General features: G+C 24.4%; 1 protein-coding gene across 9 annotated transcripts in view; it reads right to left on the bottom strand.

The window, feature by feature from the left end:
- Positions 1-276: 276 nt before the first annotated feature.
- The window catches only part of LOC115240678 (MAP kinase-activating death domain protein), a 28,523-nt gene continuing 12,941 nt past the window's right edge, over positions 277-15,858 (bottom strand). For 4 of the 9 annotated variants that reach the window (XM_029815992.1, XM_029816003.1, XM_029815977.1 and 1 more), the window contains 10 exons: positions 15,677-15,817; positions 14,793-14,937; positions 14,525-14,654; positions 14,224-14,440; positions 13,884-14,156; positions 13,306-13,485; positions 6,051-6,059; positions 2,197-2,269; positions 1,987-2,033; positions 277-1,194 (listed from right to left, as the gene is read on the bottom strand). In XM_029815992.1, the coding sequence (XP_029671852.1) occupies positions 880-1,194; positions 1,987-2,033; positions 2,197-2,269; positions 6,051-6,059; positions 13,306-13,485; positions 13,884-14,156; positions 14,224-14,440; positions 14,525-14,654; positions 14,793-14,937; positions 15,677-15,817 (1,530 nt within the window). In that variant the 3' untranslated portion in view covers positions 277-879. Of the gene's footprint in view, positions 1,195-1,472; positions 1,627-1,986; positions 2,034-2,196; positions 2,270-6,050; positions 6,060-13,305; positions 13,486-13,883; positions 14,157-14,223; positions 14,441-14,524; positions 14,655-14,792; positions 14,938-15,676; positions 15,818-15,858 lie in introns of all 9 variants that reach the window. The other 5 variants (XM_029816029.1, XM_029815983.1, XM_029816037.1 and 2 more) reach the window with 5 other exon arrangements.

The raw sequence follows: 15,858 nt of genomic DNA on the forward strand, positions 1-15,858 counted from the left end.
CACCGTGCAAGTTATTCGAGATATAGAACGACAGTATGTTTTTCTACACATCTTACAACAGTTTTTCATAAACATTGCGATATTTCATTCAGTACAATAGATTTAATTGAAACATATAAATCATCGGCTAAATTCGATTACAGACATAAAGAAAAGAGAGATAGCGAACGGATAAAGCTGTTATCTATATTTCAGTCAGGAAAATTCAAATATCTGAAAACGATAAGAGTAATTTCGTATGTGGTAATTAAAAAATTTGCAAGTTAATTGCAATGCGTTTTTTTTTTTTTTTGGCGTTTGTCAATCGACATCTACCATTTTTACTTCGACCCGAGCTAAAATAAATACTTTTAATAAATACTCTTTTTACCATCACGAACGTTTATAATTACAATCTCTGTATACGGCGTCTTATATAAAATTGTACCGCCAATTACGAATAGTTATTGTATTTAATTGCTTTAGGTGACACATACACGCGTATCCACGTGTACGCGATGAATACAAGAATACTATAGTTATCACATTGACTACGCAAGACTAACTCCGAATAAAAATTCGCGCCGTAAGTCTGATATCAACGAATTAAACTAAAGATAGATATGATTTTTTCATGTTCTAAGTTATTACAATTTTTCACAAAGTGATTTCAATTCCGGAAAGGAAAAGCGTTGTTACGGCGCCTTTGAAGAAGAAAAATAGAAGGAAATATTTCTTCGAAAAAATAATGTCACACAATTATTTTGCCCACATTCAATCGAATCTCCAAATAAATTTCTGAGAAGGATAGCGCACTTATACCCAGGGTAAACAGGCGTAAGGGGCGCAACTATTTTTGCCGTGAATGCTAACATAGGGAAGCGAGTGTCTTTGCCTGCGTCAGTGTTGACGGGGATAAGGGTCCAGCTGTGTATTTCTGTGCATTTGGGTTACATTGCTCGATTGGGGTTGCTCTTGTCTGTATTGTTGAGGGGGATGCCGGGCTTGATGGTGCTGCTGACGCTGTTCGTTCGGTTGTAAAGTGTGCTGCTGACGCTGTTCGTTCGGTTGTAAAGTGTGCTGCTGATGCTGCTGTTGGCGTTGTGGATGCTGCTGTTGCGACTGCTGCTGTTGACCTTGTTGTTGCTTTCGTTGCTCCGAACCAGCCGCCACGTAAGAAAATACGCACAGAACAGCATAGCAGATATCATATGCCTATGGATGAAGAAATCTTTGACGTAGTTATATAAATATTATGCAATTATACGTCATTTTTTCATAAGAAATTTCGCGAAACTAATTTATTTTCGGAAAAAATTAAGAGAAATATATATTAAATTTTATTATTTAACTTTGAAACACAAATTTTAAGTCATTCAGTAAATTATCTAGAAACGAAAGTTGATTTATAAAAATCTCTTCTCAATGTAATTTACAAAACTGTAAATTATAAGGATTTAAATACTTAAAACAATTGAAAAAAAAAAACTTACGTGTGAGGTATAAGAAATGATAAATAACTTAGAAATGAGAGCTTCATGCGGTGTCATTTTCGCGCTTATGTTTGTGATGACTCTCCAATGGGAGTTTATGAAGAGTAAATGCAACAGAAAATATTCTATGCAAACAGCGGACCGCCTCTTCAGCCTGTCACACAATATACAACTATAGATGTATGATAAACACAAAAAAAAAATAAATAAAAATATAATGTAAAATGTATATCACTTTTTCTAGTGATTCGGGAGTATTAATTTCTGAATATATTCAATCAATTAAAAAATGAACTATAATTTAACGATATTTTACGTACTTATTAAATGCTTTTTGACGTGTCAAATATTCTTAAGTTACAAAGTGTTATTATTTGTAATCAATAAAACAAATGTCAATAATTAATAATGTTAGTCGATTAATTCGGATAAAATAATTTTCTTTTTCTCTTTATTATAATAATTATTCTATATTTTTGCAAAAAAAAAAAAAGATTATGAAATATGTACTTACCATTTGCGACTTATATTTACGTTGAATTACTTGTCTAGTTTTAGGATCTGAAACAGAAAGGTGTACGATAACATATCGATATACCGAGGCTAAAACTTAATTGCAGCGGAAGCGTGACTCGCTATCGTGAATCTTTATTTTTCACGAGGTATGTCTACGGCGTATGTAAAAGCGTATGTTAATCGAAGCAATATTCGCTATGTCACTTACTGAATTCTTCCAAAACAAAGATTCCATCCTTTAGAGTAAAGCACTTGCGGATATGATCGAGTCTTACAAAAAACTGCAAATAACATAATCGGTTTACGTTAGTGTTCTGCGCATCGCGCATTGCGGATCTGGATCTACTCAATCATGCATACTTTTGACGATTTTCTATGGCCTATTTTATTATTATGCGCTGATATAACGATATCAATTGTGTGTGCAAACAGCTCTTTAAAAGGCGTGACGACGATTATTGTAAAGATCGTGACGATAAGCTCATTCGACGACAAGTTTCTATTTCATCCTTCGAGCGCTGATTTTTCGAATTAATTATCTATATAAAACTTATATAGTAGATTCAAATTTTTATGATTGAAATTTTTTTATTATTCAGTTTAATTTATTATTCAGTTTAACTTTGAATAATTTTTTATGAAGAATTTAGACGCGCTTGATGGATGTTGCACAAATAACTGTGTTTTACATATTATCATATTGATTTGATTTATTTGATGCGCGTCACCGTACAAAATTACGCAATTATGTAATAAAATTACATGTCGCACTCGTATAATTTTTTCTTAATTTAGAAAAATTGCTTTATTTAATAAATGGTTCCTTTTTTGATATAGTAAAACCTAAAATCGTATTTTATTTATCACTAATGCATCAAGTACGGTGATGTACATCGAACAAAAAGTTATTGGTTGAATTTTAATTGTAGGATAGTAATAATCACTATTATTATCCGTCGCTTACGAGACACGATTATTAAATGTGACTTGCGATTAAACGCAAAGCAATACTCGTATAGTATTATTGCGAAGAGAAAAATTACGTTTTTTTCCGTTTTCCTAATGAATAAACGGATGCTTTGTCTCAAACGGATGCTTGTCTCAAACAAATTTGAGTTCTTGCGTAATTTTATTTCAAAGATATTGTTTTCTCTTCATGCGGAACAAACGGTTTAAATTTGAAAAAAACTTGCATCTTTTTTACACGCTTTAATATTCATTTCAAATAATTTCATTATCTCAACGTTCGCGTTCTTGATTTCGAGTATACATAACTTTATTTTCTCGAACTATCTCCGTTATGAAAGATACCTGTAAAAACGAATGTTAAAAGATAATTTCGCGACAACGACGGTCACGTGTGACAAATATCGAAAGAGAGAGAACCGCATATTTCATAAAAATTATAGATGTTACATTTAATACTAAAGTCGAGATATATCCATTACACGTGCAAAAATGTACGAGTTCGAACTGTAAACGAAAGAAACGAAATCGGGGACAACTGGAATCGTAAATATTTTTTTTACATGCACAAATGCATATCTCTTTTCAATAGCGGTACAATCGTCCCATAACAACATGCTCAATCTCACTACATTTTCATCGCCAATTCAGCAGCGAGCAATAAATAATATTTTCTCACAAAACTCAGCTTTTGCATAAAAATCTCTAATAATCTTCGGAAAATAAATTTTATAGATTACCTTATAAAACGAAAAAATTAGATCTTATTAGAATTAAATTAATATAACATATTATTAAAAAAAAGTCAAATTTGAAGAAAAATATATTTAAAAATTCGTTTTTTTAATAAAATAGGGCAATCGCAGTAATCATGCCATATAAAAATATATTGAGATAGGTACGTATCTTTATGTCAATTATTACTACAAAAAAATCCAATAGATTAATAAAGTAAATTAATACACAACAGAAATAAAATCTACAAGATAATTTTGTGACCGCTGAGTTTTGCAAAAATAATGTTTGGTGCAAGAGCCAAAGCGACGTATAAGCAATCTAAGATTTACTCTATGGCTAAAAATGTATCAAAAACACCATGTATCATTTAGTATTCATGTAGCAATCTCGATTTGTAAGCGAGAGAGCGGTAGAGCAGCGGCGACGACATACAGCAGCAGCAGCAGCAGCAGCAGGCGCAACATCAGCGAAATATAGCGGCAGGCAACTCTGGAGATGGCCTAAACTCAATCGTAAAATGTCACTGATTGCTTAGCGTCGATAACTTGCTAAATGTGCAATTGTATCATCTAATACAGACCGATGTTGACGTGGTTCGATCGACAATGATGCACGGTCGTGATATATATATCGATCGTGGGGCAGGGGTGTCAGTAAAGAACGTGAAAAGGGGGGGGGGGGAGAGGGGATGATATAATGATAACAAATATTCACTCTTGTCGAGGAAGGATATATATCGGAGAATTTTGGTATAATGTCGTAAACAAGGAACATTATGTTAGCAGTGCCATGCCAGAGAAGTGTAATAATATCGTGACGACAAGGTTGAGGCTAACGCGAGTTTTCGTCACGATGATCTTGGAAATGATCCCCCTGCGATATGTAATACGATGTTGAACGACCACTATACAGCACGAGGAAAACCATTGCTCTATTATACATTACTAGCAGTGTGTAGGTAGATCCCGAATCACGACCGTATAAATCGGGTAGTACATTTTCTATTACTGTCTTATTTATTTCGTTAAAATAATATGTATATATTTGAATATAGAATTTTTCAAACAGCTTTTATTACTGTTTTTACAGCCGTAGTTTTGTTTAAATCTGTGAAAAGGCGCGGCAGATTTTCTCTCGCGATCAATTATTCAGCGTTATGCAAGAATTATTTGTGACTCAAATAATGTTTTTAAATTAAATATGAAATCTTTTTTTTTTCTCGTTTATGCACTCGTTTACGTAATTAACTTTTTTTAATTTTATGGATTAATTTAATTTTACGTGACACTATCTCTTTTATCTCTTGAAAAATATTGCCCCCCGATTCTACTGGTCGACTACGACATATGTAAGGGACCGTTGAGAGGTACTACGGGTATATATTGCTAAAGTGTGTAGTTTACAGTTGCACTCCGAAATTCTACACAAAGAGTGGCTTTTATGGACTATAAATTCTACAACACACTCTTGCCCTTGCGAACACAGATCGACTCTTACACACATTACGTTCTATTTGCGATCTACGTTTCGCTTGTTTTCTCTTTCAACTCAAAATTGAAATAAAAAAAAGCAGACGTTCGCCGAGCAAAATTATTTTCAGAAATTTGATAGAAAATCAGTACACAATACACTTTTGCGTTATCGATCTTCAATGGAATTGTGACAGCATCGTATATCGCGTCGAGCGATAATGATAACGAAAAATTCGAGAATCTTTTTCTCGACGTATTTCATAATTCGCGATTACCGAAAGATACAGTGTGTAAAGATACGTGGAAGCTGTAATGATGATCGTGACGTAATGACTGTGTATAATTTTATGTACGAGTGATTAGGCTATATAGATATATATATAGTTGCATTGTGTGTGCAAATCGAACATCGCTCTACAAGTTGCACTAAACACTACTTACAAATATTTCATCTAAACGATATACAATATATAAAGTATGTTGTCGGATTTTTGATATATATGCGGCAAACACTGTTCTGCATTTCATCGTTCATTACTGAATACCTGGATTTAGGTATCAGCGTTTTACGATTTTATATATATATATATCGTAACGGAGATACATATACGTATATATATATATATATATATATATTACAACTAACACCGATCGATCGTAGAAAAACAGTAAAGATAGACAGAGCAGATCAGTGAATTCGAATGCAATTTAAGAATGTAGGTAGATATATATAGTATATAATGGTATAATAATAATAATAATAATATACGGCCAAAAGTAATGGTAAAAATAAATAAGCATCTCCGGAACACGGCCAACATTGAGTATATTAGTCATATATACTGAATTTATATAACAAACAATGACTTATATTGTGATTTGATACCTCGAAATCCTGTTTGCCCAGCCGCGCAGGGCAATGTCGATGGACGGGACAAGAAAACAGAAAACAGAAAAACAGAAAATTAAAACCCTTGGTAATAGCAGTTATCCACTCAGTTAAGATATAGTATATATATATGTAGTATATATAGAGAGAGAGATAGAGATAGAATAGATAGATAGAGAGCTGTACACGATGATATTACAGCTACATTTTATCACCTAACGTCATGGCCAATCGGATAAACACAGCAAGGTATATTCATTGTTCAAGGACCATCTCAAAAGTTCCCCAAGCTGAGAAAAGTCTATCATCCCGATCATCCAGAAAATGGATATATACGGAATCTCGAGCGCGTAATATCCCACGGATATTTTCGTCATTCGCGCGAGATTCTGTCAATATGTATAACGAGATCCGCGATCCGTTTATCGATCACGATAAAGTAAGCAGTCGGAGTAAACAGCGATCTGTGTATGGTCGCGACATTTTTTTGTCGCATTTTACATCTTCTCTCTTCTCTTCTTTTTTTTTTTTTTTATTCTCATCTCGAGCCGCGAATAGACTTTCCTCGCGTATATATGTGACCACGACAGATAAAAAAGTTGTTAGACTTATGGTAAAAATATAATAGCATCCAACATTCAATACAAATGATAAGATATAGAAGTATAATGTTCAAGAAAGACAATCTTATATATATATTGCCCTATACCTTATTTCCTATATATATAAATGTATAATGATATATAAATGTAATATAATATATAATTATATATATATATAATTATATATATATATAATTATATATATATATAATTATATATATATATAATTATATATATATATAATTATATATATATATAATTATATATATATATAATTATATATATATATAATTATATATATATATAATTATATATATATATAATTATATATATATATAATTATATATATATATAATTATATATATATATAATTATATATATATATAATTATATATATATATAATTATATATATATATAATTATATATATATATAATTATATATATATATAATTATATATATATATAATTATATATATATATAATTATATATATATATAATTATATATATATATAATTATATATATATATAATTATATATATATATAATTATATATATATATAATTATATATATATATAATTATATATATATATAATTATATATATATATAATTATATATATATATAATTATATATATATATAATTATATATATATATAATTATATATATATATAATTATATATATATATAATTATATATATATATAATTATATATATATATAATTATATATATATATAATTATATATATATATAATTATATATATATATAATTATATATATATATAATTATATATATATATAATTATATATATATATAATTATATATATATATAATTATATATATATATAATTATATATATATATAATTATATATATATATAATTATATATATATATAATTATATATATATATAATTATATATATATATAATTATATATATATATAATTATATATATATATAATTATATATATATATAATTATATATATATATAATTATATATATATATAATTATATATATATATAATTATATATATATATAATTATATATATATATAATTATATATATATATAATTATATATATATATAATTATATATATATATAATTATATATATATATAATTATATATATATATAATTATATATATATATAATTATATATATATATAATTATATATATATATAATTATATATATATATAATTATATATATATATAATTATATATATATATAATTATATATATATATAATTATATATATATATAATTATATATATATATAATTATATATATATATAATTATATATATATATAATTATATATATATATAATTATATATATATATAATTATATATATATATAATTATATATATATATAATTATATATATATATAATTATATATATATATAATTATATATATATATAATTATATATATATATAATTATATATATATATAATTATATATATATATAATTATATATATATATAATTATATATATATATAATTATATATATATATAATTATATATATATATAATTATATATATATATAATTATATATATATATAATTATATATATATATAATTATATATATATATAATTATATATATATATAATTATATATATATATAATTATATATATATATAATTATATATATATATAATTATATATATATATAATTATATATATATATAATTATATATATATATAATTATATATATATATAATTATATATATATATAATTATATATATATATAATTATATATATATATAATTATATATATATATAATTATATATATATATAATTATATATATATATAATTATATATATATATAATTATATATATATATAATTATATATATATATAATTATATATATATATAATTATATATATATATAATTATATATATATATAATTATATATATATATAATTATATATATATATAATTATATATATATATAATTATATATATATATAATTATATATATATATAATTATATATATATATAATTATATATATATATAATTATATATATATATAATTATATATATATATAATTATATATATATATAATTATATATATATATAATTATATATATATATAATTATATATATATATAATTATATATATATATAATTATATATATATATAATTATATATATATATAATTATATATATATATAATTATATATATATATAATTATATATATATATAATTATATATATATATAATTATATATATATATAATTATATATATATATAATTATATATATATATAATTATATATATATATAATTATATATATATATAATTATATATATATATAATTATATATATATATAATTATATATATATATAATTATATATATATATAATTATATATATATATAATTATATATATATATAATTATATATATATATAATTATATATATATATAATTATATATATATATAATTATATATATATATAATTATATATATATATAATTATATATATATATAATTATATATATATATAATTATATATATATATAATTATATATATATATAATTATATATATATATAATTATATATATATATAATTATATATATATATAATTATATATATATATAATTATATATATATATAATTATATATATATATAATTATATATATATATAATTATATATATATATAATTATATATATATATAATTATATATATATATAATTATATATATATATAATTATATATATATATAATTATATATATATATAATTATATATATATATAATTATATATATATATAATTATATATATATATAATTATATATATATATAATTATATATATATATAATTATATATATATATAATTATATATATATATAATTATATATATATATAATTATATATATATATAATTATATATATATATAATTATATATATATATAATTATATATATATATAATTATATATATATATAATTATATATATATATAATTATATATATATATAATTATATATATATATAATTATATATATATATAATTATATATATATATAATTATATATATATATAATTATATATATATATAATTATATATATATATAATTATATATATATATAATTATATATATATATAATTATATATATATATAATTATATATATATATAATTATATATATATATAATTATATATATATATAATTATATATATATATAATTATATATATATATAATTATATATATATATAATTATATATATATATAATTATATATATATATAATTATATATATATATAATTATATATATATATAATTATATATATATATAATTATATATATATATAATTATATATATATATAATTATATATATATATAATTATATATATATATAATTATATATATATATAATTATATATATATATAATTATATATATATATAATTATATATATATATAATTATATATATATATAATTATATATATATATAATTATATATATATATAATTATATATATATATAATTATATATATATATAATTATATATATATATAATTATATATATATATAATTATATATATATATAATTATATATATATATAATTATATATATATATAATTATATATATATATAATTATATATATATATAATTATATATATATATAATTATATATATATATAATTATATATATATATAATTATATATATATATAATTATATATATATATAATTATATATATATATAATTATATATATATATAATTATATATATATATAATTATATATATATATAATTATATATATATATAATTATATATATATATAATTATATATATATATAATTATATATATATATAATTATATATATATATAATTATATATATATATAATTATATATATATATAATTATATATATATATAATTATATATATATATAATTATATATATATATAATTATATATATATATAATTATATATATATATAATTATATATATATATAATTATATATATATATAATTATATATATATATAATTATATATATATATAATTATATATATATATAATTATATATATATATAATTATATATATATATAATTATATATATATATAATTATATATATATATAATTATATATATATATAATTATATATATATATAATTATATATATATATAATTATATATATATATAATTATATATATATATAATTATATATATATATAATTATATATATATATAATTATATATATATATAATTATATATATATATAATTATATATATATATAATTATATATATATATAATTATATATATATATAATTATATATATATATAATTATATATATATATAATTATATATATATATAATTATATATATATATAATTATATATATATATAATTATATATATATATAATTATATATATATATAATTATATATATATATAATTATATATATATATAATTATATATATATATAATTATATATATATATAATTATATATATATATAATTATATATATATATAATTATATATATATATAATTATATATATATATAATTATATATATATATAATTATATATATATATAATTATATATATATATAATTATATATATATATAATTATATATATATATAATTATATATATATATAATTATATATATATATAATTATATATATATATAATTATATATATATATAATTATATATATATATAATTATATATATATATAATTATATATATATATAATATACAGATAAAAGAGTCTGTAACTGCACATCGAGCTTCCATGCAAGAAAACATTGATTATATAACGCCTGAACACAATATTATTCAGTGAAATAACCGAGAGGATATCGGTATTGTGATATCAATCGCGAGAGATTAATCAGAGATTATTCAGAGCTCCCGAAATGTTTAGCGACAAGTAGAACAACTTTTCTTCCCGCTGAGAAGGAGTTGCATGTATATATGAGATGCGTTATGTGCGTGTAAATGTATGGATAACACGAGACCATCCGATTCCCAATAGGGTCCACTCGTTTTGTACGTTATTTGTAATTTTTCTGCCATCCACGAGATAATCAATTATTTGGGCATATTTCTCATTTAAATAAAATAATTTATTGAATATTTTTATATACTGAAAGCAAATAAAATAAATGCGCAAAGCTTAGATGGACCATATTCGGGTGAAGCACCCCTTGACGTGCATATACAGAATGTCCCGGATTAAGCGTGCTTTCTTTTAAAAATATGGTTCTCTTGATCAATTTTGGATCAATTTTTCCTTTGGCGATTTCTAGAGTCATTGTTTTCACAATCTTCTCCTTTTCAAGACAAGTCAATCTTGACATTTTATTGTTGGCTTGAAAATAAGATTTTATAAATGTATCCAAAAAATCATATTAACAGATTCGGGATTTAATTTGCGGAAAACCTTTCATTATCTATCGTGTATAATTCAAAAATAACGCTGATACATCTTTATAAGGGAAAACATTAATTGAACTTAGTGATCGAAAAACGTGTAATTGAAAGAAAACACGCGATCGTTGTGCAACATCCTGTATATACGCTCATAATTATATTTGTGGTGTCTGTTTCTCTTATTGAAGTGATAAGTTGCTATCTCTTCATGTCTTTTATTCAGTCACTCTAATTGTATCGATACAGATTTGTGTTACACACGAGTACGCGCTTATCTTCTCGTGAGGTATATTGATAAAAAGAAAAAAAAATCCTGATATCATACACATAAATCTTTTTGACGAATTTCAGAATAAATCAAGTGGAAATTTGCCGAACAAATTACTTTTTGATGAGCCTGATTTGTCCTATCATGGACCACGCGATAAATCACAGTATAGAAGTACAGAGATACAAATTAATTAAGCAGATTGTAGTGGGTAGCAGTGGGAGATAATATTGAGTGGTCCTTGCATCAATGCAATAATGAAAAAAAAACACAGAGAGAGAATATTCGATGATCGAGAGAATATGAATAGCAAAAAGAGTGGTACAGAAACAACGATGGAGATTTATTCAATATGAGATTTAACGTTGCCGCGTATTTGTACATTTTTTTTCCCTTTAATAAAAAATATCCCATTTGTACATATTTATTCAGTATCGAGCAACGTTATATGTGATCGAGGTCACATTAATGCTACCTCGTGATCGCGTTTATTGAGTTGAGACAAAAAATATTTTTTCTCTCTTTTTTTTTTTTTTGGAACGAACCCATAGCTCGTGGCAATATAACATATTCTCTGATATATATTCGATCTGGCTGAAATAAATATATTATATTATACGCATTGAGATAAAAAGAGTAAAAAGATAGCATTGACCAGAGAAGATATATATATATAATCGAAATATGGTGTTATATAACGCGCAAAAGATGACAATAATCATCAAATTAAAGTCCTAAATAAATATATATGATGTCAAATGCGGTTCAACATGACACAAACAATTGGACGTAAAATATAAAAGGACTATATATATAATATTTATAAATGAGTTTGCACAATCCTCGAGGAAGAGAAAGAGAGAGAACCGAACTTTCGATTCTTCTCGCACCGTAATCACAGCCGTAAGAGGAGTGTGCGACTTTTATACGAATGTGTGAGTCATACCTTGCTATTCGCGAAGAGGAGACCGACGCCCTCCATGCAAACCTGCAGGAGCCCACCTTCGCCCGTTCGCATGTCCTGCACCGGAAACTCGCCGCCGAGTTCGTAATCCACGTTCGTACCTCGTCCACGAGCCGCCGCCTTTTCCATGGCATCCTTTATGCAATAGTACACATCCTTACACTGAAAAATGATCGTTACATCTTCATTATATATCTGATATTTTGCAAACAGTATCTGGTTGCAATCTGAATCTTGATTGCAGACTTTCCTCTTTCATTTACCTTCTTTTGATATTTTTCCTACATATTTAGGAAAAAATTATACATGTTTAGAGAGTTTTATAAAATTTACATTAAAAAATAATTAATTTATTTTATATAATTTTAAAAGTTTTTGTTCTATTCTCAGAAATAGATGTTTAAAATTATTAAAAAATGTACATGAGATAGAAGAAAACGTTAATTTCCTTCTTTGTTTAATCTTTCTTTTCAGAGACATTGACCTTCTTGGTATAATATTATAATATAATATTATACCAAGAATTATATATATATATTATATATATAATATACACAGACCTTCTTGGTATAATATTTGTGTAATTCCGTGCCCCCGCCGCTTCTCCTCCACAAGCATAAAACCTTATTCTTCGGGCTATATGTCATATTGACGACACGTTCGTACCACCAGCGCTCAACTATCACGCCGTTCACCGATCTTAGTACGAGACCGTCGTGGCGAACCTCGAGGAACCGTAGATCACCCTCAGCGTCGACCCCCGAATGCACGGTGAACGACTGTCGATGCATTTGTCGTGACGTCAGAGGCTTCAGATCGATGTCATTTCCATGCTACCGGAAAAGAAAAAAACGCTCGCGTTGATCGCAATTTTTTGACACTCGCTTACAGAACACTTACGAGATTATTTATTTGATCGAGAAGTAGATTTAATTCCTGGCTGTAAATGAGGCCGATGTGACTCTTGCCTAATAGTCTGCGCACTTTTCGCTTCAGTTCCTCCTTCTCGACGTTCAGCATTACCAGAATGGCGGTGAGATTGTGCAGCAGAGTGCATAATAGTCTATCTTCCTCGTGTTCCAACCGTCGTCTCTCGCTCTCGCTTAAACTCTTATATCTGTGTCGCACGTGCAATATATTTTTTATTTTTTAGATTTTGTGTTGCCTTATTTACGTCAAATACTTTACGGATGCTTCTTACCTCTCCATCATCTCTCCAGGTCCTTGATCCATGCCCATCATGTCGCGTTCCTGCGACACGGCGTCTAAAAAGGCGTCCTCCCAGAATTGCATTTCGTCCCACAAGGCCGATCTGTCCTTTCCAAGTAGACCTGAAAAAATCACGGTAACAGTTTTAATTTCAAAGTTTATTGATATGCGAGAAAATAATCAGTTTTGTAAATATTTGCAAATAATCGCGATCGCCGTGTAATCTGGGATATTTTTGACCGGTTAAAAAATATGTATACCTTCGAAGAGGTACGTTCTCGCAGCTTCTGGACTTGGTAAAGTTGTGGTAGGTATTAAATTTCCGCCGTGGTAACGGAATCCGGTACTCAGAGACGACTTGCTGGACCAAACGCTGCCGGAACGCTGCTTACCTTGCCGAGGAAACTAGAATCACAGAATCGAATAAGAACGACATTAATAGCCGTGACAAGAATAAAAATTCTAATAAAAATCTATAGAAATTTTAATGAAGCAATAATATATTTCTCAAAGAGAATATCTCTTTGTTCGACTTCTTTGTTCGATTGACATTCAAGCTAGAAACTTATTCATAACTAAATGCGAAATAATGCCATCTCTCTAAGGTCAAAGGGTAATTTGATTGCAGGTATAAAGAGACACCTTCATTATGTATCACGTATACACGAAAATTTATTCTTCAACATGATAGTAATTCAAATTGCAGTGAAATACGTCACCATTACCCTTCGATAACAATTCTCTATGCGATCTATCAGCGTCCATTCGTGTTCCTCTCTAACAAATGCTGAGGTATTGGTGCGATTCGAGTGTTCGGAACTACAGGAAGCTTGTGTTGCATCAAGTATCGACTATACATCCGAGTTGGCCAAATGTCAAAGGATATTCTATACTGATTTCTATACTGAAGTATACATACATGTTACATTCGAGATTTACGTTACATGATCTGGACAATCGAGATTTACATGACATGATCTGGGTATGTATCTAGTTGAACTCTCTCGTCGATTAATTTTATGAGAATGGACGATGCTATTAGCGTTGTGTTGCATTGTGTTCTACGAGATATGTATATGTATATATATAAAACAATTATATAAATTTACAACTATATGTAAAACTAATTCAGTAGATAATTTACATTGCCTTGCTCGACCTCGCTATCAGACACGGTGCTTCGAAAGGAAGCTTGGTGCGCTTGGCGAAAAGCAGGATTAGTGATAATGCTACCTCCGTCTGTGGATAAAGCTTCGCTGCTTCCCGTTCCACCACCCCGCCCACTCTAAAAAACACATGACACGTGTGCATTGCATGTTACAGTCG

Source organism: Formica exsecta, unplaced genomic scaffold (genome assembly GCF_003651465.1).
Source record: "Formica exsecta isolate Colony F162 unplaced genomic scaffold, ASM365146v1 scaffold117, whole genome shotgun sequence".
NCBI lineage: Eukaryota > Metazoa > Arthropoda > Insecta > Hymenoptera > Formicidae > Formica > Formica exsecta.